Source organism: Tauraco erythrolophus, chromosome 7, assembly GCF_009769465.1.
Source record: "Tauraco erythrolophus isolate bTauEry1 chromosome 7, bTauEry1.pri, whole genome shotgun sequence".
Taxonomy (NCBI): domain Eukaryota; kingdom Metazoa; phylum Chordata; class Aves; order Musophagiformes; family Musophagidae; genus Tauraco; species Tauraco erythrolophus.
In genome coordinates this window covers 54328276-54355546 of record NC_141471.1, presented here as the reverse complement: position 1 = coordinate 54355546, position 27271 = coordinate 54328276, and the positions used below count along the sequence as shown (strand labels likewise).

At 39.4% G+C, this 27271-nt stretch overlaps 1 protein-coding gene across 1 annotated transcript in view; it reads left to right on the top strand.

Moving 5' to 3' along the window:
- CNTNAP2 (contactin associated protein 2) overlaps window positions 1–27271 on the top strand; it is a 1148354-nt gene that overhangs the window by 1046758 nt on the left and 74325 nt on the right. Inside the window, exons 17-20 of the mRNA XM_086615189.1 lie at window positions 3038–3256; window positions 5747–5983; window positions 18342–18587; window positions 20066–20199. Of these exons, the coding sequence (XP_086471315.1) occupies window positions 3038–3256; window positions 5747–5983; window positions 18342–18587; window positions 20066–20199 (836 nt within the window). The remainder of the gene's footprint in view (window positions 1–3037; window positions 3257–5746; window positions 5984–18341; window positions 18588–20065; window positions 20200–27271) is intronic.

Genomic DNA, 27271 nt, shown 5'->3' with positions numbered 1-27271 from the left:
GCCAAAGTTACACTTCTGTGTTCTGAACAGATGGCTGACAATGACCTCAGACCTTAGAAAATTGAATCGATGGAAGAAACGTGTTCAGATTTAATTATATGTAATTGCACAAGGCACAGAAAGGGTAAAACTAAGCCACAAGCCTCAGTTTATTGAGAGAATATATGTGGCAGGAGCACATAAAAAGTTGACCTTTGTTCAATTTTATGAAGTTTCCATCACAAAACCTTGTAGTGACAGAATAAACTAAAACCCACCTTTATTTTCTTTTTTTTTTCATAATTAAGCAATTTCAGACCTTTGTTCAATGTCTGATCCCCATTCTCATTTCTCAGAGCACCTGGCTTGAGTTTTATGGTATTTGACAGAATAGAAAATAAAATCATCATTAGGAAAACTCACTTCATGAGCTACAAAGTGACTGACCATTAGAAATCTCTGAGACCTGTGCAGCTCATTTTCTACATGTTTCTGAAAAAATCCTGCTCTGGTTCAGTTGGTCACTGTGAATAAATTGTTGCATGTGCACATGTATGTTAGATATCTTTTAATCATCCCTTTCAAAAGTTTGACAGAATAATATCACTGTCATGTCAACCAAGGATTTATTCTAGTCAAAGATGCCACATCATGCAAGGATTGTATGTATAGACATAGAGAGATTGAAAAGTAAACCAGACTTCAGAGAAAAAAATAAATAGTTACTACTCTTCTACATAGCTAGTTACGCTGAACTTCCGAACAAATTTGATGTTGTACTGGGATGGAGTTAACTTTCTCCACAGCAGCCCATATGGTGCTGTGTTTTGGGTTTGTGCCTGCAGCAGTGTTGGTACCACACCTGTGTTTTGGCTATTGCTGAGCAGTGCTTGCACAACATCAAAGCTTTCTCTCTTTCTCCCAGTCAGTAGGCTAAGGGTAGCAAAGAAGTTGGAAAGGAAGACAGCTGGAACAGTTGACCATTGGCCAATGGGCTACTCCATACCATGCAAACAATTTTCAGCAGTAAATTTGGGGTAGGAGGAAAAGATGGAGTGGGGGCAGTGCAGTGTGCTCAAAGCCCCATCCAACATGACCTTGAACACTTCATTCCTCTATTCCTTTCCTTGAGAATCAAGGACTCAAGACATATGGGAAGAACAATTGCCAGTGAAAACAGAGGCAAAAGAGTTGTTTACTACCTCATCCTTCTCCCTGTCAGTTGCCACCAGATTGTCCCATCTCATTTATTGAGAGTGTACAATTTCTTTTGTCTTCCTTCTCTGACTAACATGCCTGTTATCAGATGTTCATCCATTTCTGTTAAGGTACAAGTACCAATCATTTTACCTAGAGATGCCTCTGTTTGGAGAATATACTTAATCTGTAGACTTAAAAATTCATTCCAATGGAAACTGAGAATGAAGAGTCAGAACTAGCAACATAACTCGCATGTAAGACATGATGTCATGCAGCCTCTGCCTACCTGCAAGACTCTTTTCATTGACATATTTCATATTTTTTCAGTCCATTAGTCTAGAAAATAAGTTTCCTCCTCTTTGGTTTGTGAGAGTCATGTGTTTAGGTTGCTTGGGGATGGATCAGAACAGTCCATAGATGCTGTACTACCTTTTCCAACTTTCAGCATGTCAGCAGGTACATGCACTGAAAAAGGCCTTTGATGAGATTTTTCTGGAATTATTTTCCTTCCCTAACTGTAAGACTAAATATAAAAATATTATATGAATTTATATAAATGGTACTCATGTCAGAGTGAATAATTTTCTCGAGTAAGTACAAATTTAATTATTAGTCTCTCAGGCTGTGATACAGATTTCAATTTAAAGCCATGCATAAAGCTAGACTATACGGGCACAGAATTTCTATTTAAAATATCTCTATTTGCCAATTGTCTACACTTTCTATTTTAAAGGAAGAATATTCTTCCTTTAAAAAATTAGAGATGCTTCCATCAAGAAGACCAAGAGCTCGCAAAGAAAAATTCTTGCAGAGATTTTAAAAATCCTGAATGGGATTGTACTCAAGGTACCCACGAGCAATATCAACAGTGCCTTCAGTTGCCTCAGAATAAGATGAAAAGTCTGCTTCTCATTTTACAGCCTTGTAGACAGACAGCTGACAAGTTCTGAGTAGAGTGGGATAATGACTTCTTTATCTCTGTTGGTGATGCAGAGACTTGAACACAACATACAACTTAAGTACTGGAGAGATTTTGCCCTAATTCCTAATTTGCCTGAGTTTATTGGCAGAACCTTTGAAGTTATAAGTCATAATAACATCACAATGAAACTTCCTTATTTCTTCAAAATAGCAAGCTTTGGCTTATACAGCTTTTCTGTCTTGTAAAGTGCAAAAGACCAAAGAGACTAAAGTCATGGCTTATGAAAGGTAATTCATTCAAGAAATGAGCCTAATGGACACTTGTAGAACTTCTAAACGTGTTTTGATTCATCCACTATAAATAGACCAGTGTAGTGCTAGCTAAGAATCCATTTATTTTTCAACCATAAAATCTCACTTAGGTCATTACCACTGCATTATTAGTTCATTGTAAAAGTTTATTGCCCCTCAAAAGAAAAAAAAATGTAGAATTCTTCTCATTACTTTTTTATCAAAATGCATATTTCCCTAAAATAAAGTATGGAAACTGGAAAGCTGCAGAAATCAAAAATTGATGTCATTGTTTCAGAGTCTGTTGATGTTTTCTTCTAAAAGCTGGTGAATAGGTTTTTCAGATATTATTGAAATTATTAGTGGAAATAAAAAATCCTCTTGAAGGATATAATTTATCCTGGTTAAATTTTACAAGCCAAACTGATTTGATTTCTATCGCATGTTAAAGAAACTTTTCCCAATGGCTTCCTTGGAAATAGTTTAACTGCTATTCAAGTTAGAAAAAACTGAACGTGTTTATGAATTCTGAAAGGTGGCTGAGCAGGGCCTATTTGTAGTAAGTAAATATGACTCCTTTCTGTTTAGGATGTTAAGTGAATTTGTTTACAACATAAAAATGGGTTCCTTTTTCTTGGTGTTTCAGCTGCTACGGAGGTTTCCTTTTCATTTGATGTTGGAAATGGGCCTGTGGAGATTGTCGTCAGGTCTCCCAACCAGCTCAATGATGACCAGTGGCATCGGGTCAATGCTGAGAGAAATGTCAAGCAGGCCAGCCTGCAGGTAGACCAGTTGCCTCTGGAAGTCCGGAAAGCCCCAACAGAAGGACACACGCGACTGGAATTGTACAGCCAGCTCTATGTTGGTAAGATGCAGAGTGGGTAACTGGGCTTTGCTCTCACGTGCTGAACAGTCTTTGCCTTGTGCCTTGTCAGCAGAAGTTAAATTAATGTGGGAAGTTGTGCTTCTGAAGCACTTGCATGACAGCAAAAGGGATAAAAAAAAAAAAAAGAAGAAAAGTATGTCCATAATCTCAGAAATAAGAAGATAAACTAAGATAAAAACATTCTGTGCTGGCAACTTGTCATTTATGTCTTTCCCCACCTGCAACTCTTGGCTGAAAGTGCCTCTGGCAGGCAGTAGCGCCAAACTCCTTTTTTGCCGAGTCTCACACACACACACTTACTCCCCCCAGAAGTGAAAAATTCTGCATAGCTCTTGCCAGGACTGCATGTGCCTGCAGTGCCCATCCTGGTCTTGCCAGCACTTTCAGTCTCTTTAGGTTTGATCATTGCCTGCGCTATTGCGGTCACAGCTCTTGCTGCAGTCTTTTCCCTTTAGTCCCATGGGCTGTGTGCCCATTCAATGTAGGAAAGCATCACACAGTGTTACACAAACGCGTTCGCTGGAACCGAGTTAGTCCAGCTGCTTTCTGGAGCTGCTGGTCTCAGCTACATTTTGGGAAGGCTGTTCTAGCAGCACTTGTATTTCTCTGACTGTTAGCCTCGGGGCTGCGAAGTGCAGACATGCCAAGTGCCATTAGTTGGAATCAGAACTACATGAAATGTTGAGCAAAGCAGCACTTTCCCACATCTCTAGATATCTGTTAACAGGAGAAGAGGAAAGGGGGAAGAAATAAAAGCGTTATCTTATTTCTTCCCCCTGTTATTCAGGGTTCAACACCAGAAATTTATTAAAATTATGTTTAAAGCCTTCACTGCCGTAGTAAACAGCACAGTGACACTGTAAACTGTGTGTAATGTGCCACCACATGTGCAGCCATTATTTACAAGCTCAGATTCTCCTTTACTGCTGACTGTGATCCCAGTAAAAGACAGTTTCAAAATAAGCTGAGATGTAGAGTTTGTTTAAAAGAGGGAGCCTTAACCTTTTAAAAGAGATACTAAGCCTTTTGCTGAAAACAGGAAGAGCTGGATTTTTTTTTCCAGCCTGAGTTCTTGGGGAATTGTTAATAATTATTATTTTTATTGGTAGTTTTGAATTAATGGTAACACCAGCAAGGTTTTGAAATGCCTACTACCTTTATTGCCAAAACCTGAATGTCTAAATCTGCACCAGATTTTCTTTTTTTCTGAATCATATCCGTTTCATATAACTTGGTTATTAGAGCATGCATCTCAAAGAACAGATTTAAATCCTTACCCAAAATCAGAGAGAGAATCAATTTGAGTTGGAGTGTCCCAAATGAACATCAGGGCCTGGAAAGCGGTACTGAACAAGAATTGTTTCAGTACTTCCTGTTCCACTTTCTGTAGAATAAATATCTGTTCCTTGGACTAGCAAGGGAGCCTGAGGAATGACTTCATGTCCTAAGGGCTAAGACAGTCACTGGAAGAGGAAAGAAGGGCATTACATGTATTGTTTTTTTCGTCACTGAGATGTATATGAGTTCACATAGAATGGAACCACACCAGAATGCCCTCTGCCCTGTACACTCGGCAGAGACCGAGCATTGCCTCCTCTTACTCCAAATCATCCAGTTACCAGCAGTTGATTTAAAGCAGTCCTCTTCCCCACTCAGGTAAATATCAGCCTCTGTGCTCTGTGGTGATGAGCATTCAGATCTCCTTGGGGACTCTTCAGCACCTGCAGCACTGCAGTAATCAAAAAGACGAGAGGATGAGAAAGGATGACAGGCACTCATTGTTATTTGCTTGCATTTTTTAGGGATTTTTGATTTCTAATCCAGCCCCAGATAAGACTTTTCTAGTTGAAATCACATTTCTCAGCAAGTATTTACCAGGGTGGAAAAAGGAATAGTTCTTATTGACTGCTGAGAAAAGCCATCTCAACCAAGATTTTCAAATGTAGCTCTTCAGAGATACGTCCTTCACCCTATACTCAGACAACCAAACACTATACACAATGTTACTTGGAAATGAATCTATATTGCCTATTGCAACTGAGAGAGGGGATTTAAATCTTTTCCTTCTTTCCCCTTTGCGGCTTTGAAAAATGTGACACTGCTTAACGCATTATGACATTATTATTAGCATCCATCATCACTAATCATATGAAGGTAAGCCAAAGCCCATTTCTGATGCTATTATCTCTAAAGATCTTGAAGCTGAAAAGAAATTAAGTCTTCCAGTGGAAGACTAGAATTTCTAATGTCTAATCAGTGTAAAGCAAACACATCTACTGTTTATGCTTAAGGTATGATCTGGGAGCTTAGGCTTCATTGATTTCAGTGTCTTTAGAATGTGACAATCCCTTGCCTTTACAAAGAAGTTACTTGTTTCCAGCTGTTGTCACAAGCTTAGCAGGATATCTCATGTATAGCAACAACAACAAAATCTGTTCAGTGTTGTCTCAGTTTTACATTCTCTCTCAGGTGCTGCAGGAGGCCAGCGAGGCTTCCTAGGTTGCATTCGTTCATTAAGGATGAATGGGGTGACACTGGACCTAGAAGAGAGAGCAAAAGTCACGCCAGGGGTGAAGCCTGGCTGCTCTGGCCATTGCACGAGCTATGGGATGTACTGCGCAAATGGTGGTAAATGTGTGGAGAAATACAACGGCTACTCCTGTGACTGCTCCAAAACTGCCTACGATGGACCATTTTGCATTAAAGGTAAATGCTTTAGTGCTGGAGTCAGAGTGTGGGAGAACTCTCTGCCTGAGAAAAAACACGATACAATAAATGCTTCAGCTTTTATTAATTAAACAAGTAAATCCTGTTTAATACTTCTTATAAACAAGTCAAATTATGCACTTGGGATTTAAATGTGATGATTTAAAACCACATCTCTCATTAGTACTAATATATGTTACCTATTTAAATCAAATGGCACAACAACAAAATGCATCAGGAATGCCTGTAGTCACAGCAGGTCTGGCAGACTGTGTTCCTTAGTCTTGAGCTCTTGAACAAGAAATTCCTACTAGCACAATGTCATGGTTACTTCTTTAAAAAAACATGGCTTTAAGCAAAAGCTACTTAGTCTCAGAAACTTATTTGGTGATACATAGGTGTGAGCTTTGGGTTGAATATCTTAGAAATTGGGAGGTCAGCATTTGGATTAAAAATTTTATCCATCTATAACCAGATTAAGTATTTTAGTAGCTCAAACTGGGTTAGAGATTGAATTTGCCAGATTAAGGGAAGGTACAGAGCTTCCACATCTATGTCAATCCTTTGCAAATGCCCAAAGTATGTTCTGAACTTCCAAAATCCATGATTGTAAGAGACCAATTTACTATTGACACACATGCCTGCATAAGGAAGAAAGACGAGAAGTGAGGGAAAGAGGGAAAAACAAAACAAACAAAAAAGTGGGAATGAATATGCTAATTTATTTCTACAGGTTTTTTCTTATTTTGACCAGGAATGATTGTGACAAAGTACTACTGGCAATATAATTTTCCAAATATTTGCATAGTTCGCAGCCTTCATGGCCATTAATTTGTTTCCCTTACATTTCATAGGATATTCTCGTTATATTCTTCTCAACGCCTCTAAAAGTTTTGTCACATTTATCTGAGGTGCTAATATCTCTCAGCAGCACTCTTTCACTGTGCTTTTATTGGTACACAAAATCATCCAGTCTATTGCTTTTCCTGATAATTTTAAAAACTTTCTCAAAAGGTTCTAATCCTACAGTTTCAGTCAAAATATGTGAAGGCTCTTCTCAGAAGTGTCTGTGATGTTAAAGAAACCTTTAGTGTCACAAGTTGCTCTTCTGCTTTTATGTTACCCTCTGTGCTAGGAATCCTGCAGGCAGGTTGGATCACCAGTCACCAAATTCCCGTAACAAAGTTCTCTTTTTGGTAGTCGAAAGCTCCCGTCTGTTGACATTCTGGTTTCCAACTCGTCCTTAACTTCTCTTTTTTTGTCCAAGCCAAACTTTGAGGGTTACTTTGCAAGTATCCGTACCCTGCTCTCTTCCAGCCACACTCAGAGGAAAACAAGTTTACAACATAAAGAGGCAGTCTTTTTACCTGATGCTGGGTTATGGACTATATTTTCTCCTCATACACTTCAGCCACTTTCATTATATCCATGTATATCCACCTTCATTTCTTTTTATCATAAGAGACCTTCGTTCATTGCTGATGTTGGTCGCACACTGGAATACCCTCTTCTAAATGCTAACAGATTGTTTTCACATCACCAGTTATTCTGATGAATCTCTAGCACGATTATTTTATAAATTCGAGTAAATATGATGTATTTCTAGTGCAGCAGAAGTGAAGCAGGCAACTGCTGCTCTAGGTAATGGCTTCCACTGTGCTTGCATGCAGGAATTTCATCAGGTTTCACTATGCTGTGTGGCTTCAAAGACAAATTGTAAAACCTGTCCATCACATTCAGAACTGTACATACAGTAACTCCTGGGAATGTGAGTACAGTGATTTCAGTTAATTTAGCAAATGGCTTGTCATGAGTTAAAGAATGGTAATGCGTATTTATTATTTCTGTTTGCTAGTGTAGTTATGTTAGAGGAAATCCATTCAGACTGGAATAGGGTCTATCTCTTACAGATCACTTATGTTGACTAAAAGAAAAAAAAAAAAAACAAAGAAATAATTGCTGCCATGCCATATTCAGTGAATTCACTTTTTAATTTTTTTCTGTATTGCTAAAAGTTATCACACTGGCTTTTATTTGTGTTTTTCTGTTTCTTTTATGGATAAATAAACCCCAAACTTCTGCCAAAACTAGCTCTAACATAAAGTGTTTTATTTTTCTTGGATGTGGAGCTAATAGAATAAAAAATACCATTAGGGGAATAATAGAGCACCTAGCACAGACAAATTCTGGTTTTGGCTGATCTGTAAGCACTGCCACAGTAACAGCAGTAATATTATACTATATTATACTATAATAGTCTCCTTATCTGCCTCCCAGTCCAGCCCAAGGCCCAGAGCTCTGTCAGTGATGCTTTGGGCATGCAGTAACATTTGATGTAAGCTATTGCTCTTGCACAGCACCGAGTCATGCAAGGATACTCGTTAGCATGGGGATCTCTGTACAACATAGTCTTGTGCCATTTAAACATGATAAAAGATCATGCTCTAAATATCAAAACTATTCCAGGCTAAAAAATATGTCTCTAAATCCTTAAGACCTTATACACAAAATGCAAATCATCGATTTCCTATCTGTTAGCACTGAAAACAGATGTACTCATCTAGAATATCCCCAAGTATGGTTTAGTGTGGGTGACTTCATGGGGCTTTTCTGTAGAAACAAAAAAGTGGCACTGGGATGAAGTTAGAGGATAAATTAAACACAAAATAGATTGATTTTGGGGCATCCTGTGATCAAAATAATCGTAAAAGTTCTGTAACGAACAGTGCTGATAATGAGATCTTTAAAACAATTCATTTTCAGCCCATTAAATTTTACATTGTAAATTTAACTTGCATTAAGCCTTTTAAATCAAGTAAAGCACTGGAACATCTTGTGCATGTTGTCAAACTCCCTAGACTTACGAAAGAAGGGGATCTTGCATTTTCTTTCTAGTAGCAGCTCCTGGAATCATGTATTTTCTACATACAAAGGGCAAACACAGCACTAACAACAGCAAAATAAATACTAGCAAAACAGCTGAGTATATTTTAGTTTTTAAAAAAGTTAAAAAATTATAAAAATTATAAAATTTGTTGGAAAATACCAGGGAATCTTTCCCTTCTCTCCCTGTAAAATAAAAATGTTACTTAAATTATATTTTAGCTGATTTGGATGAAAACATCACAATTCTGATATTTCAATTCACTTTTCATTAACACTTTGACACTTTCTCCTCTTTAAAACCACTGAAATGTCTGTGAACAGGTTTTTAAAGACTATATTCTCTGTTTTCAACCAATTCCATTCTTTATAGCAAGGACATAGTTGAATACTGCTCTGTCACTTGTTTTTCAACCTGCACCACAGTATGCATTTGGATGCTATGATGTTGGGTGAGTTTAATATGAGGCAAGCAAGAACGTTTTCCTTTGTTACCTTCACTAGGAATTCACATAAGCTGCTAAGAAGTAACAAGGTTACTGCTTTGCACAATAAACTAAGACTAGGTTTTGTTACTTTACTCCTCTGAGTAAATCTTCCCGGCCAAGAAGGTCTGTTGATTTGATAAACAGTAGTGCCTGACTTTTGAAGTCATCACATTCAAACCAATAAGAGATATTACCAGAAAAATATGCTACTCAGTAGGAGGGAAGGGTATCATAATATAAAACCTTTTGATATAACATAGTCTTCACTTCCTGTTGATTTTAATTTTCCACAGGAAGCTTTTCTTATCCAAAAATTTTATTTTGATATTCAAGTCACTTCCCCATAGTAAGCTTTTTGGGCTTAGTCACATACTGCAACTAATAGCAGAAGATTCATAGATTTCTAGGTTGGAAAAGACCTTAGAGATCATCGAGTCCAACCGTCCCTAATCCCCATTAAACCATATCGCTAAGTAGATCATCCACCCTATTCTTAAACACATCCAGGGATGGGGACTCAACCACCTCCCTGGTCAGCCTATTCCAGTGGCTGACAACCCTTTCAGAGAAGAAATACTTCCTAACATCCAACCTGAATCTCCCCTGACTAAGCTTATGCCCATTTCCTCTTGTTCTATCACCCAACACTAATGCAAAGAGCCCTTCCCCTACCTCCCCACCATCTTTTCTCAAGTATTTGTAGGCCATAATCAGGTCTCCCCTCAGCCTCCTCTTCTCCAGGCTAAACAGCCCCAACTCCCTCAGCCACTCCTCATAAGTTTTATTTTCCAGCCCCTTGACCAGTTTAGTCGCCCTTCTTTGGACCCGCTCCAGGAGCTCAATATCTCTCTTAAAGCGAGGGGCCCAAAACTGGACACAATATTCCAGGTGCGGCCTCACCAGTGCCGAGTACAGGGGCAGGATCACTTCCCTGTTCCTGCTGGTTACACTGTTCTTGATACACACCAGTATCCCATTGGCCTTTTTGGCCACCTGGGCACACTGCTGGCTCATATCAAGCTGGAAAGTGATAGGCTTGATAGGAAGCGTATAGGAAGAAGTGATAGGAAAATCAGAAAAAAAAAAAAAAAAACATCATTACTATAAGGAAATTACCATACAATGGTTCATAAGTAATAAACACATCTCACAATAAAAGCAAGCCTCACATATTGTGGATTCTTTTGCTGATGAAATCCATTCTTAAAGCCACTGATGACTGACAAGAAATTGTATTATCTCCAGCCTTATTAGCAGCACATCACGGATATGATTGATGTGGTAGTGGCCTGGAAATTATACTAGTTTTTTACAAGGACAAAAAAAAGTTCAAAAATGCAGTCTGACATCTATTTTAACTTTGTTTTTCTTTTGTATTTGAGGCATACACAATTGGTTTCAGTTCTCCTTTCACTGCTCAGAAAAATTGTTCTGAGGAAGAGCAGCGTTTCTGCAGTCCTACAGATTGCTTTCTGACCTTTCCCTCTCCTTTGCTTAAGCATAAATTCTCTTTTCTTTTCTCCCACAGCTGTCCTATCATGATAAAAGCATTTCTGAGAAAATAATTACTTTTTGTTGCTTTAAAAAACAAACTCTTTCCTTCCTTTAAACAAAAAGAGTGAAGGTCAAATGCTGAAATAGCTATGGAGATCGTGTGGCAGTACTGTGATGGGAGAGATCTCCCAGGGAGAAGGCATTCCTCCTTCGGGTATTGAAGTGCCGTGGATCAACTGTAGGAGAATTGCCTACCACCAAGACTGTGGCCAAAAAAAAAAACTTGAATAGCTGGTGCTGTGACTCATGTGCCTTCAGATGTGCTGGAAGGGTAAATTCAAAGCTTCCCAGTTTCTATGCAGGTACTCAGTTTGCATCAACAAGCACCAAGGAGATGAGCCCAGTGTATATACATTTTTTTTCTTTCTTTCAAGTAAAGCTCAGATTCTCAGTGTGAATTATTGCAGTCCTCATGCCAATGCCCAAACTGAAATCATTCATGTTTAGTTTTGTATTTTCAGAAACCCCAAAAGCCCTTACAGTAGTGTTGTCATGGTCAGATTTCCTTCCTTTCTTTCTCCCTTCTCTGCCTCAAAGAGAAAAAACAGCTTTTTACTAGGCTGAGTGTATGTGAAAAAGATATACCAGATCTCGTGCTATGACACATGGGTGAAGCAGCTCTGCACCCTTCCACAGACTCAGACTGACACTTGACCATCTCCAAATTCTGCCCCAGTTATACCCATTCAATTCCCTTTATTTTGCTGGTTACAAATACATTTCATTGATTTTCTGTAAGTAATGAGGAGGTGATTGTTCGAGTAATTTAAGGTAACTAACTTCTTAGGTTTTATTGTTCATAATCCCAGAACCTGGAAAATCAAGCCAATATTCCTTCCCGTACCCAAAAGGTTCCATTATACACGACATGATAGTGATCTGTGAGCTGAAAATTATATCAGAAATTTTCCTTGGGTTGGGAATGTTAGGCTCCCAGTCTGGTAAGTCTGAATGCTGCAGTTAGACTTTTCTATCTGTAAATCAAACTTTAGGACTTGGGTCTCAGCTTCTATTGAGTTAATATATATACTCACAGAAATATATATACTCTGTAAAGCTCTTCCATTCTGTTATCCTGTCAATACTGCCTTATTAAACATGCACAGTTGTGCTCTAGTGCTTTGAAAATTGAATTTCACTTAAGTTACAAGAATTCTTTTATTGGAAAAAAACATTTTTTTTTCTTTTTAAAGCAAAACAAACCTTCCCCATACTACTTACATATCTCAAAGAGATGTCAATCTGATTGTAAACTGAACTTGCCAGCCCACTTACCATCCGAAATAAACTACTTGTAAAATGCAAGGATTTCTTATTCTGTAGACATAAAGCAAATAAATCAGGGTAATACGTAAAAAAAATACTAAGTCCTGGTTCAGAAAATATGATAAACTTTCAATTTCTTTGTCAGCTAACTATAATAGGCTTTGGTATCATCGCTCACTGAATGCAGATGTTTTGTGAAAGATGAGTAGAGTAGCTCCTGCAATGTTGCTGGCTGCTGCATGCCTGTGCAAAGGCAACTGAGAGATGAGTGGTTCTCGCACCAGGCACCCATGTGCAATATTTATATACCTGCATGCTATGGGAGTAGTATTGGCACCTCACAAGCTGATAAGGTATTTATCCTTTCAATAGCTCTGTGATGCGAGATGTTTTTATTGTGGTAACACAGAAAGTGAATGAGAGGTGAAGGAAGCAAGGAACTGCTCACTTTTAGAGTAGATACCTGCGGTACAGGAAGGAATTGAAGACAGACCTCACCTATCAAAGTTGTCACTCTGAATGCTGTACAATAATCAAATGACAGTCTGTAATATTTCTCAAATGGCTCTTGCAAAGCTGCAAGTTTTCCTCTGAGGTTGCCTAAAGAGCACCTCCAAAAACTCAACAGCAAGAAATCATGAAACCTGGTCTGCTGTATATTTGACATACCTTTTTCTTCATCCCTCCTGTTTTATTTGGTGGGGGGTTTTTAACCATTATGGATATCTCAGTTAGAAAGGGAGCTGGCTTTTCATTTAGCTTTAGCAGAGAATACACTGCGCAGGTTGTCATTCCCTTATTCTGAGCCTGCTGTCCTAGACATCAGTTCAAACAGCTGTAGCTATAGAAAGATCTAGAGCAATTTCACATCAGTGTGGAATGAACCGCTGCTGTGATTCACCTGGCATTTTTAGGCTTTCCTCCATGTGTGCACTTCTGTCCAGGTACAGCAAGGTAGAATAAAAGGCACATGCTTTATGGGGCTGTTGCAAAAGAAGATTCAGAACTTGGCCTTGCTTAGATATGCCAAACTGCTTCCCTGCAGAATCTACCTGTTGGCATTGACTAGGGAGGCTTGAAGGTGTAATGAATCAGGTGGCTTAACTCCATTTTCTGTGACATTCATCCTTTTCTACTGAAGGTAGCGAGAAACTTTGCATGGATTTATTATTAGGTACCATGGTTTCACTGGTGCACATAATTTTACATATCCTCTGATTCTAATAGTCATTTGTTCAAGGAAGCTTTTTTTATAGAGTACTGATATATTCATATAGAAGCAGCAAACCCTCAGTGAGTTCGTATTCTATTAATGCCAACAAGCAATTGCTGTATTTTGGTATTTTGCTCCACGCACAGAAAATTCAAACATGCATCACAAATTCTTACAGTAATGGCAGCCAGAATATGAGACTTGAGGATGTAGGATAAAACCTTTAAATCCCCACTTCTTGGTTTCACAGGCTAAATACCGTGAGCCTGAAGGCAGAATAAAACATTGAGTGAGCTAACCAGGTAAATTATAAGCATTACGATCTTCAGAGCACTCAAAGTAAATTCTCTCCCAGATCAACAGCTGTGAGATTCTGACCCTTCACTGATGCCCTATGGCCAGGATGTATCTCAGCAACGAGTCTTAATCTTTGTGACCACAGCCTGGAAGTAGCTGCAATTTCTGGTACTCTCTGGCACGTTTTTAGACACAAGCCAGACAAGAAACCACTAATTAATCTATATTCAATATCCATAACTCTATGAAAAAACAGAAAGGAAATGAAATTATGCACTGAAAAAGAGGTTTGTTCAGCTGTCTAAATTGCCCTAACAATTTTCCTGCATGCACAGTGTCAGAATGCCTCCAGTGACTGTCCTTGCTTAGGATTTTTAAAATGCTGCTTTTCACATCCAGAACTCTGTGCAGGGAACACGTAGCATTGAGAACTGGCAAACAGCATCACAGAGTAATATTTTTAATTTACCAAATCTGAGCAAGGCCAAGGAGACATTTAGGACTTCCAGATGGGACATGTTTACAGCTCTAAGAAGGCGTTTGAGTCAGCTTTATGAAAAGAGGCAAGAATCTTTCTGTGCTCCATTTTTCATGTGTCCTGGTCAGGCTTCATGATTGTCAGGATTTTGTCTCCAGCTTCTCTGAGGCAGGGATCCCTGCACAGATCTGTGGATTCTTTATTTATTAGGAGTAATATCTTGAACTTGTTTCATGGCAATCCATATTAACATTCCTATCCCGACTGTCAGCACAGAGCCAATTCAATTGCCTTAAAGCCTGATGAGTTCTGTATCTTTTATATATGCCTCCAGATAGAAAATCTGGCTGAAGCTGTGTTCAGGCACACCTGTGCAATGCTGGTAATGCTCTTCACAGGTGAGGAAAAAGTAATGGAGAAAGAAGACAAGTTCTGAGTGTGACTGAGTGTATGGCTACCAGAATCATTGTAACTACCTGAGAAGAACCGATACTGACCTTTCACTGATGTTAAACCAGGAGCAAAGGAGAGTCAGCTTCTTAAGCCTACAACGCTGGCCCAGAAATGTCGTGAGATTGTGTATTTTTTTGTAAGAGAAATGAGGGGGGTTTTGTAGCTATTTGAATTTTTCCTCCGGTGTTTCAGTACCCTTAGTCCCAGATATAATGAGAGTGTACAAAAGCAAAAGTAGCTGAGTGGGGAGAGAGAGGCTGGGGAGATGACCAAAGAATTGTAACCTTCAAAATAACTTTGTCAGTTCCGGATACATGCGCATTTTGTATGGAAGTTTTGAATCAGCTTTTGTTTTATCTGATTTCAAATTGAAGCTGGACAGTGTTGTAAATTATGTGCAGTTCACACTAGGGTTATGCATCTTGCTCAGCGAAAACATTTTTAATGATCCACAATTCCTGACCTGAGTTCTTGTACAAAGTAAGCCCAAACTATAAGCATTTGCAAACTCTGTCAACAGAGGATGACCGCCCTGCGTATTGCTGAAGATATAGGTACTGCCTTCCAAAGAAAACTAGTCTGTTACCACCACATTCATTTCCCCAAGGCGTCTGCCTTGAAAGGGCGGTTTGCAGAGGAACTCTTCACTGTGCCTTATGCCTGATCTCCCAAGACTCATCTTTCGCGATAGCATTTGAAATACTACAAAAGAAAGCAGGGGGTGGTGCATGGAAACCTCCCCCACATTTCAGCAGCAGGGTTTGAGTTGCATTTTACTGATTTTATTCAGGCAGCTTGAATGGTTTTCTGAATGAAGGAATATTCCTTCTATCAGAGCTTCAGAAAGATGATACGTTTGTGACCTCCAAGTAAATATTTTTTTCATTGATCAGCCCTCAGCATTTCTGGATCATCTTATAACTGTGTTCAATATAGAGAAAGTTATCTTTTAGCTCTTTCTAATATTTCCTAACTGTTTAAACAGCCTGCTCCTGTGAGCTGCTGAGCACTTTGCAGCCCTGCTGAAAAGACTTCAGCTTCATTCAGCAGAGAGGGTAATCATGTGCATCAACTTATTTGGCAAGCTGGAACTTGAGGGGATTCGATATCTTCCTGTGAGGGCCTAATACACTCACACAGCCAAAGTGAACCTTCCTCCTACCCATCCTCTTAAAAGAGGTAGTGTGTATGTGAAGAGAATTTCAAGGCTCATTACAATAGCTTGTATGCCTGTAATAATACAGATATTCTGAAAATTATTTTCTCAGTGGAAATCAAGTTAAACATACAGAACATTTTTTGCTCTGTCGTGAAACCCTTTTGGAAAAAAAGTCTTACAATTTCAGAGAGCGCCATTTACTTAAAGCTTTCTTTGTAGTAATGAACATTTAAAGTAGCTATTCATAACATTTACAGCTCTGGAAATATGCATTTCACGCTTTCCAGTTCAGCCCCAGAGCAGCGCTGAGGTCAGCACTGAAGCTCCCAGTATTCCCAGTGCGTGAGGCCCTGGGCAAGCATATTGCCGGGCAATCGCGAAGACCGCTCCTAAATTAAAAGGCATGACAAGCAGTCAGCAGGCCGGAGGCAAACAGGACTTTGCATCGGTGTGTTGCTCGTGCGCACGGAGCCTCCGCAGGGGCTGCGCTCCCCGCCGGGAAAGCGGTGGTGCCGAGCGGCCGGGCTGCCTGCGGAACTGACACAGCATCTGCCTGAGGAGCAGCTTGTGCGAACTGGAAGCAGAGGCTGAAGAAGAATAAATCAGCGGTCATAGGGCTATTTTTAAGCCAGTCTTGGAAATACTTAAAGCTACAGCGCATACTGCTTTAGATTTGTAAGTGCTGATGCTTATTTTTGACACTGCTGTTAACAGCAGAAGGCATCACAATTTGGCTATTTTCAGGATAGAGCCCTTCACTTTTAATCTAGGAGTACTTGAGTCTACTGCGAAATATAGTTGTTAAACTGAATTGCCTCTCCCATAACTGTTTCAGGGTGATTTAAGGTTTTCAGGGTGATTTTTCTCTTATAAAATGGCAGTTATAAATCTATCAGGATGACGAAATTATTTATAGCACCTTGGGACCACAACTTGCCTCCCTGTTTTATACAGCCACACAGTGACAGTGACTATGATAGTTTAAGTTTTGGAGAATTTTTGTATGGTAACAGGAAAATATAAAACTGGTCCAGAACTAGATTTAGCAAAATTCTGGAAAGGAACATCTGTGAAGTCTATTATGATTTTACCTGTCGTCTTATCTTTTCTCTGATCAGCTGCTCTCAGTAAAGTCTGCAGACTCATTCCTGACTTGCTCTGTATCACTGCACAGCTTGTAAAATGGACATCTTGCTCCATATGTTTTGAGATAAAGCCTTTGCTTAGAATTGTGTGAAGATTTCAATGCTAGAAAGGGATAAAAATGAAATTTCTTTTTAAATAAAACAAGTGTGTTGATTTTTCAGAAGATTAGATAAGTAACTTTGTACCAATCTGTGGTAACCTTGCATCATGTAGGAAGGTAGTAAATGATGAAAGATTTTCTTTTAAAGACTAGTCACCTCTCTAAGCATGTAGCATGCTTATAACTGTTCTTTAAATACAGTACTCATATGCTATGCTCATAATCTTTATTCATTATTCTTTAATCCCTTATGAAATGTTCATAAACATACCTTCTTAATTAAGTTCACATGTAGTTCAAAAATTTCCTTTAATCCTGTTGTCCCAGACAGCAAAGACTCTCCAGCATCTGTCTTGTCACTAAACGAATGACCACCATAGGAAGCCAATCCAGCTATCCCAAATAGACTTACTAGGTTATACACTACCAATGGTAAGAAACTGTGCTGTGATTCCCATAGGAGGTCGTCAAAGTCAGCCTTCACTGTAAGAATGTCAAGCTTGGATTATCTTTTCAGTGTTAAGAAATAGGCAGGACTGCATTATTATGAGGAGTAATAACAATACTTTTTCAGCTAGAGGTATTAATTCTGCCAAAAGTAGTTTTATTTTCTGTCAGGAGTGTTGAAACATGACATTTTGTCTCAGATTGATTTGAAAACTTTGTCTGGGTAGCACCTCCTGGGAGCTACAGTTCAGATGTCTCTTGCCTTGTTCCCTTCTGAGTCAAGCTCCAGAGTAAATTTTATCTCCCATAAGGGCATCCTGGTTGTGCTATTCTCATGAAGGATTGTGCTAGCAGTGGATACTTTTTTAGCATTGTGTACAATCCTATTTCAAATCTTTCAGGTGCTGGAATCACCATCATTCCTTGGTAAGGTCCTTTCAAATCCACCCAAATTTGCTGGTCAAAATTGCTAGTTTTCTTATTCCTTGACAGTGTTAGTTTGCTATGCCCCTTAAATCTCTCTTCCTTGTATCTCCTTTTTTGGAACATTACCTGCTGCAAGACTTCAATAAGAATAAACCTAAAGAGTGATTCTTCTGGTTTATAGTATTGATATGAGATACAGGCATAGACTCTCTGTCTTTCCTTTGTTCTGTGAATCCAGGTACCAAACAATAAAATGGAGACTGCCATTTTCATTATCATTGGAAAAGAGTGAGGCTCTTGACTTAATGTTGACAAAGGGCTTAAATAATGCAGTAGTAGAAACATGTATAGATAAGGACTGGTTAAGTCAGTAGCAATATGTTTCATCCAAAAGGTATCAGCAAGTTTAATTGCTCTTTTTCTTTTTTTTTTTCCTCTTATATTCAAGATGTTGGAGCATTTTTTGAAGAGGGAATGTGGCTTCGATACAACTTCCACTCCCCAGGCACTAGCATGAAGGATTTAGTTAGCCGAACACTTTTGAGTTCTGCAGATCCTGAGATCACAGTGCCTGACCTCAGTTTGAAAAAAGAGGAACTCAGCTTCAGCTTCAGTACCACCAAGTCCCCTTGTGTCCTACTGTACATCAGCTCCTACACCCAGGACTTCATGGCTGTACTTGTCAAGCCATCTGGTAAGCGACTTCTCTGGGCTCTCTCCATTGAAGGCACAATTGATAAAAACTTCAGGTTGGCATTCAGCTGAAGGTCTGAACTAATAAAAGAGTCTCTTCACCCTTGTCATGTAAAAGTAAAGTGGGACCTGAACCTGTATGCTGCTGTAGTAAATTTTATACTGATCTAACTGCCAAATTCAGTGGTGTTTCACTAGCCAACCCTCCCTCTCAAAACAAACAAACAAAAAAAACCACAACCCCCCCAAAAACCTGCTGTAAGAGTCAGATCCATGCCATAAACTAGCATCATGGAGGGGGCAAGTAGGCATCCACATGGAGGCACTTTAATCACTGAAATCATGACAATATCACCTAGTGATATTAGTTAGTGGAAAGTGGAATGTACTGTTTTTCTGAAAATCTGCCTACTCAATGACGTGACTAAAATATGTAGCATAGTTATGTATGGTCCTAAACGTTTTGGTGATGGTTGAAGGTTGGATATGGACCATTCTCTGTTACAGTATCAAAACAGATTATATCTCAATTACAAATATTGCCTTAGTAGCCCATGAAAATCATAATTAGGATGATTTTACTACTGTGCTCTTCTATCGGATAAGTTAATATAAGTATTCCACACACCACTCAAAATTTTTCCCTTCATGGGGAAAAAAGAAGGTGCATGAGAGAAATCACACGTCAGATATCTAAACTATAGTTATAAAAGTGTAGGGCTGCTCTTTTGGGCCAGAATATTTCAGGTTTTGATCAATCGCTTTTCAAGCATCCTTCCTTTTAAACAAATATTAACATTTGTTAGGAAGAGTACACTCTTCACTTTTGTTTAGAAAAGAAGAATTCATCTGGCAGTATGTCATAAATATCCATTAACCACTTTTGACTATACTTTTCTAACAATATAACCTGAGGTTTTCATTTAACTATATATTATTAAATTTCCATAAAAGTCCAGACGGTCACCCATCAACGATAATTAAATGTGAGAACAAGAAAGTCTCTTGTGTAGATTATGTGTCAGTGTTCATTTGTTGTAATTTTGCCTTCATTCAACGCACACCAATGGTTTGTTCTTTAGAAAATATCACACTTTTTATAACTTCAAATAATTTTACTGCAGCAAGGATAATAATCTCAACAATAAAGTGCTACTCGATGTGCTCAAATTTGTAACAATTGTCCTTCTTGTTGAAGGCATAGCTCCAATTTGTTTGGTTTACTATCTGGAGTGTTTACAAACACTTTTGTTTTGAGACGCTGGTCATTGTCACACTTTTGGGTTATAAAGTGGAAGCAGTTTTCAGCCCAGCAGTTTTATATTCTCAAACACTAGCTCTTCTCCTACTGCAGAGACCAGCTCTGAGAGCAATTTAAGTGTAAAATGAGAACAGTTGCATGTGAAAATAAAGAGGGGAAAATAGCTGGTGAATAAAGATCAAAGTACCTGAGGGTGCTTTTCACATTTCTTTCACTAGGGAATCTGCAAATTCGATACAGCCTAGGAGGCACCAAAGAGCCATATAACATTGATGTCGACCACAGGAACATGGCTAATGGACAGCCCCATACTGTTAACATCACACGGAATGGACGGGACATAGTACTGCAGGTAAGTTTTAGGTTGTTTGGTTCCATTACTTGTAGCTTGTGGCATTTAGTGTCTTGATGGTCTCCATTCCCCTGAAGACATCAGTGCAATTGAGGAAATAAAAAGTACAGTAGATGGGTTCTGCTTGCAGATCACGCTCCTAGCAGTTAACAAAAGCTATTCTTTCCCTTGATTACATCAAGTCATGTTGTTCTGAAATCCTCATTCTAGTGTGATGACAGCTGGGCTAATACAGGTGTCACTGTAGATGCTTGAGGGCATCAGGGACATCTGGGCTGATAGATAACATGAGACTTCGGATAAACCTGCACCATTCTGGAGCAGCAGCTGGAAGCCAGGAGGGATACCCTACAGCATCTTAAATGGCAGCAGAGCCTGATGCACAGACAACTAAACATCATGCCATAAATCCTGAGTTTGCAAATGAGAATGTATTTAAATTTACCCTGCAGTCTAGTGAAATCGGAAGAGCTGTACTGCAAACATGAGTAGAAGTTCTGTATGACAGGAGTCTGAGACAGAGAGTATTATTGAAGGCACATAGCTCTGGCTTATTTAGCTTTTGGTACAGCACAGGGAGGAACTTCATCTCTCCGTATCTCAGTTTACAAACCTTTGAGATAGTATAATACTATGTAAATAACTGAGGGAGAGCTGCAAGAAGCAATGAATGTTTCCAGGCAGCTTTCTCTCTGTGGTCATTACAGCACTCTGTTTTCATTCCCTGGTTGTCACGTCTGCAAACAAGGAGGTTGCAGCAGGATATGAGAACAGTTTTGTTGGCAGGAGAGTCAGGTGGATGTGATAGATTAATCTGTATTTAATAGTTCATAAAAAGCAAGCAAAAGCCAATAACAAATGAAATATAAAAAGGGGAAGTCTCCTTGGGAACCAAGCCAAAAGGTGAAAGGCTAGTAGCCATCACAGTATTATCTACCTAAAGATTAAAATAGAACCCTGACAGTTATTGTTTCAAGGCATCAAAAGGAAACCTTTTCAGTGCATTACAATGTCATTTGGCTGAGGCTCTCAGTAGTCAGAAAAACATTGGATGCATTGAAGTAGAATTGTGATAAAATTATTTGCAAAATGCCAAATAATCAAAAAAATATATATGTGATTCAACCAAACACTTTTCAGGCTTCTGGATGTTGGGAGGTGCATATATTGATACATGCATCTTTCTTGCAAGCTGTTGAATTTTAATTAATTATTTGAATTTATTTCTCTTACTGTTAAATGAAAGTTAAAGAAGACCTACAGTGGAAGGTTTCCCTGCCCATGGCAGGGGGGTTGGAACTAGATGATCTTTAAGGTCCCTTCAAACCCTAACCATTCTATGATTCTATGATTCTACAGTTAGGTTCCCTTCTGCTGTTAAATGCTTCTATTTTGGGGAGGTAGGGCATGTTTCCTATGGAGTCATAGCTGGCTGATTTAGGCAGCTGTAAAACTAAATAAATGATTTTCTGAAGGGATCAGATGAGATACCTTGCCCAGTTGGAAAATATCTACACAGTTAAGTACCCCAACCTTGCATCAACTCACCTGCATTTGGAGCCCAACATTTTTTTTCCCAGTGTTTTATGAGACCACTACCTAGCTAGGGCTTTGAAGAGTCAGAAACATTTTGGTTAGTGTTGCTCTGCTGGGGTAAAAATTTCTTAATCTAGTCAGTGTGCTTAAAATGCAGCTGATGTATGTAATCAGAAAGCAGATACATTTGAGATTTATGGAATGAGGCGATCTGTCTGATGCATATGCAAGAATAGGGAAAAGAGAGATCCATAAAATGCAAATCCAGAAATCCTACCCCTACTGTATCCTCAAACAGAGGATTTCTATCAAATTTTGTTTGTTCCCCATAAGGAAGTTGATGTTGTTACTTATGTGGTTACATTCTGTAAATGAGAGAATTGATGTGAACAGAAATGGATCTGTTAAGTAGATTGTTCACTTGAAAATGAGTGTTATTTTCAAATATAATATGGGAAGGCCTGACAGATTGATTGTATCACACTCCCACAAACTCGCTATGTGCTCACAATGGTGGAAGCAACCACTGGATGGCTGGAAACATATCCTGTGCCTCATGTCACTGCCTGGAACACTCTCCTGGGCCTTGGGAAACAAGTCCTGTGGCAGTCCTGCCTCAGGTAAAGGCAAATCCACCCATGGGATTGCTTTTGCCCAAGGATCTGGGTGCACTTGGTGGGTGATACACAAGGATGGGGAAGTTCGATGTGTACCTCAAGGGGATTTGATTTTGGGAGAGAATAGCCAGTGAATTAAATCATGGTATTTTAGTTGCTAAATAACCCTGCTACTGTATGTCATAATTGCTACCATTGCTATATGCTATATCAATGATATTACAGTAACTATCACCCAAATTAATGAAGCATGGACTTTGATGAAAATGAGCAAAGTGCAGCAATGATGGAACTAAAATTGACTTCGGCAACTGATGTCCAGACCCTTCCTTGAGCGAATGGTGGCATGGTTGCTTAGCTGCTGGCTGGGCTAAACCACAACAGTCCTTTTCAATATATGGTGTCTGAAAATACAGAAGATATAAATATAATTTTTCTCGGTATCCAGAAGACAAATCATAAAGTACGAGTTTTCTCTAGCAGATCTGAGCAATGAACATTTGAGTAGACTTTTATTTCCTGCTAAATCCTTCTCTAACCTGATGAGCAGCTGGCTTGCTTGCTTTTAAAGAAGACAGCTTGCTTGCCAGGTGCTGTTGCTCACACTTGCACAACTCTACATGGCATAAAAGTGTCACAAGAAGGATTTATTTCTCATCAAGGCTTCAATTCAAGAGCACTCAGTTAGTATTTTTGAGATCTTAACAGCAAGTTCATACTTAGAATACCTGTCTTTCTAACTTACTGTAATAACCCTGTAGTGCCAGAGAGATTTAAAAAATCTGCAGCCAGGCAATAAATTGCTACCATATGAACTATATGAACCAGAGTTTTATAGTGATTCTCAGGAGTTTCACTTATATATAAATACAGTAAAAGACTCATCACTAAACTCTATGAGACCTCACCCGATGCTGGCATACAGAAGACCACTGGTTACTCACATAAAGTCAGAGTTACTGTCCAACCAATCGGAATTTGAGGTGAGCTTTGAAATAAACATATCCACAATATTGTATATCCATAAGGTAACAAACAAGCACTAGAACAAATATGTAGTGTGAATTGTTTTCATTAGAATTATACCTCTATTCCTAACATACCAAGACCGTCAAGACTAAAGGTAGTAGCAAAGACTCTGTCTAAATGTTTTTATATTTCAGTTGTCTACATTCACTGTGCCATTCTATGATTCACTGAGTGCAGACAAATCAATAATTAGTTCTACATTAAATAACAAGCTCCCATTCGTGATGCCAGTGGTTTCTCAAGGATAAGATTAAGGATATACAGTTGATTTAGGTGTCAGGAAAACCAAATGACACAAATTCAGGGACAAAGACCTGCTTATTTTCTGTTGTTTCCATGAGGTGGGCAAAATTGACTTTTGCAAGTAAGAATTCCTTTCTCTCACCTCTAATAGAGTACTAGATGCTAGTAACTGTAGCACACTCCCAAGGCTGCACAGTTCACCTGTGGCAAGAAAAAGCCCAGACTGACAGATGGGGAATACATTATGCTAGTAAATGACATTTCAAGAGCTGAGCTTTAGGTCATGGAGGGCAAGGTTTACTTTGTTTGACTTCATTAAAATGTTTCATGCTTCAGCAAGGTATTTTCCATATCGTAAAAACCAGATCACTCTCTACCAGGTGTTCACAGGTGATTAACGCTATTCACACATCAGTAAAATCTTCTTTTAAGAAGCCAAGGACAAAAACTCCCTAGCAGAGGTTCTGATCCAAAGCCCATTGCAGTCAATGAAAGGCCTTCCATTGAATCCAGCAGGCTTTAAACTGCACCTTAAAGAACTGCAACAGTTACACCCTTAGTGCAAGACTCATACCTCCTGCTTCTGTGCATGTCCTCAGAGCCAAGTAAGGGCGGAATGTGAAAAGGATTAGACCTGAGCAGCTTCTTCAGTACTGTCCACTGTCCCAAACCATCCATATACTTTCAGGACAACTATCAGCAGCCAGTGCACATCTGCTTAGAAGGCTACACGGAAGGACGGCTGACAGTTCTCTCTTTCAGGCTTGAACAATATGGAGAACTGTGGTAGACAGTCTATAAACAATAATACCATATACTCACAATGTTAATTGCTGACATCATTCAAAGTGAGCATAATTATGCAGCATTACAGAAATCTTGACCTGAACTCAGCTGTTTATAAGACTGAGAATAATCCAGAAAATGTATTTGTACAGATCTCCGCTTTCTAGTTTCACCAGAGGCAGGCAGTAGAATCACAGCATTACAGTATCATAGAATCATAGAACCATTAAGATTGGAAAAGATCTTTAAGATGATCAGGTCCAACAGTAAACATAGCACTGCCAAGTCCAATACTAAACCATGCCTCTAAGTGCCACAGCTACATATCTTTTAAATATCTCCAGAAACGGTGACTTCACGTCCCTGGGAAGCCTGTTCCAATGCTTGACTACCCTTGCAGTGAAGAAATTTTTTCTAATATCCAATCTAAACCTCCCCTGGTGCAAATTGAGGCTGTTTCCTCTTGTCCTATCACTTGTTACTTGGGAGAAGAAACCAACACGCACCTTACAGGTAGTTGTAAAGTACAATAAAGTCTCCCCTCAGCCTCCTTTTCTTCAGGCTAAACAACCTCAGTTCCCTCAGATGCTCATCATAAGACTTGTCCTCTGGACCCTTCACCAGCTTCCTTGATCTTCTTTGGACGCGCTCCAGCACCTCAATGTCTTTCTTGTAGTGAGGGGCTCAAAACTGAACACAGTATTGAAGGTGCAGCCTCACCAGTGCTGAGTACAGGAGGACAATCACTTCTCTAGTCCTGCTGGCCATGCTATTCCTGATATAAGCCAGGATGCTATTGTCCTTCTTGGCCACCTGGGCACACGGCTGGCTCATATTCAGATGGCTGTTGACCAACAGTCCCAGGTCCTTTTCTACTAGGCAGCTTTCCAGCCACTTTTCCCCAAGCCTGTAGCACTGCATAGGGTTTTTGTGAACCAAGTGCAGGACCCAGCACTTGGCCTTGTTGAACCTCATACCATTGACCTCAACCCATTGATCTAGCCTGTCTATATCCCTCTGTAGAGGCTTCCTTCTCTCAAGCAGATCAACGCTCCCAGCCAACTTGGTGTCATCTGCAAACTTACTGAGGGTGTGCTCCATCCCCTTGTCCGGGTCATTGATAAAGATATTAAACAGAACTGGCCCCGCTACTGAGCCCTGGGGAACACCACTTGTGACTGGCCAATGACTGGATTTAGCTTTATTCACCACAACTCTTTGGGCCCAGCCATCCAGTCAGATTTTTACTCAGTGAAGAGTACACCTGTCCAAGCCATGAGCAACCAGTTTGTCCAGGAGAATGCTGTGGGAAACAATGTCAAAGGCTTTATTAAAGTCTAGGTAGACAACATCCACAGCCTTTCCCTCATCCACTAAGTGGGTCACCTTGTCACAGAAGGAGATCAGATCAGTCAAACAGGACCTGCCTTTCATAAACCCATGCTGACTGGACCCAATCATCTGGTTGTCCTGTACGTGCTGTGTGATGGCACTCAAGATGGTCTACTCCATAACCTTCCCAGGCACCAAGGTCAGACTGACAGGCCTGTAGTTCCCCAAATCCTCCTTCTGACCCTTCTTGTAGGTGGACGTCACATTTGGTAACCTCCAGTGAACTGGGACCTGCCTGGTTAGCCAGGACTGCTGATAAACAATGGAAAGTGGCTTGGTGAGCACTTCCGCCAGCTGCCTTGGTACCCTTGGGTGGATCCCATCTGGCCCCATAGACTTGTGCATGTCTAAGTGGTGTAGCAGGTTGCTAACCACTTCCCCTTGGATTATGGGGCTTCATTCTTTTCCTTATCCCAGTCATCCAATGCAGGGGGCTGGATACCCACAGAACAACTGCTCTTACTACTAAATGTGAGGCAAAGAAGGCATTAAGTATCTCAGCCTTTTCCTTATCCTTTGTCACTATGTTTCCCCTTGCATTCAATAAAGGATGGATATTCTCCTTACCCTCCTTTTGTTGCTACGTATTTACAGAAACATTTTTTATTGTCTTTTATGGCAGTAACCAGTTCTAGTTGGACTTTAGCCCTTCTAATTTTCTATCTGCACAACCTCACAACATCTTTGTAGTCCTTCTGAGTTGCATGCCCTTTCTTCAAAAAACTCTCCTTTTTTCCTGAGTTCCAGTCAAAGCTTTCTGTTCGGCCAGGCTGGTCTTCTTCCCCACTGGCTCTGTGAAAAATAATCAATGAAATGTTTGACTCTTACACAAATGAAACCAAGAAGAACCAGAATTTTTGCAAGTCCATTCTCTTATTTCCATTTTGAACTCTGCACTACTTGCAAAGATATAACATTTATAAAATCCTAGATGCTTAAAAAATGTAAATCTTACAGTTAATTCAAAACTGGTCTCAAGTACAAAATAAAATGATAATCATAATAGCAATAAAGTGGGTGAAGTGGAGCAAAGCAGTCTGCACATAATCCCAAGCTTAAATGCAATGAATACATCCAAGATTTTTATAATTATAGACTAAATTTTGGTGTCATTAAAGGCAGTGGGAACTTTCTTGTAGATTTCAGGGAGGCTACAATTTCACTTCCTATCATTAGTGTTGCTGTAGAATCATACCTGTCTTGTTTCCTATATTTTGAAGCCTCAACAGAGTATGATCACTCTGTTTGAGCTCTTCCTTAACAGAGGTCATAAAATTTCACCAAATGATGTTCTGCAGCTAACCCAAAAAGTAATGATAGCAGTATAACACATTTTCTAGAAAGACATTTTATCTAGCTTTAAAGACTTCAAATGATAGAAAATTTACCATATCCTTTGGCCGTGTCTTCCAATGGTTAAGTGCCACTCCTATAAAGAATTTGCACCTAATTTACAGTTTGAATTCTGC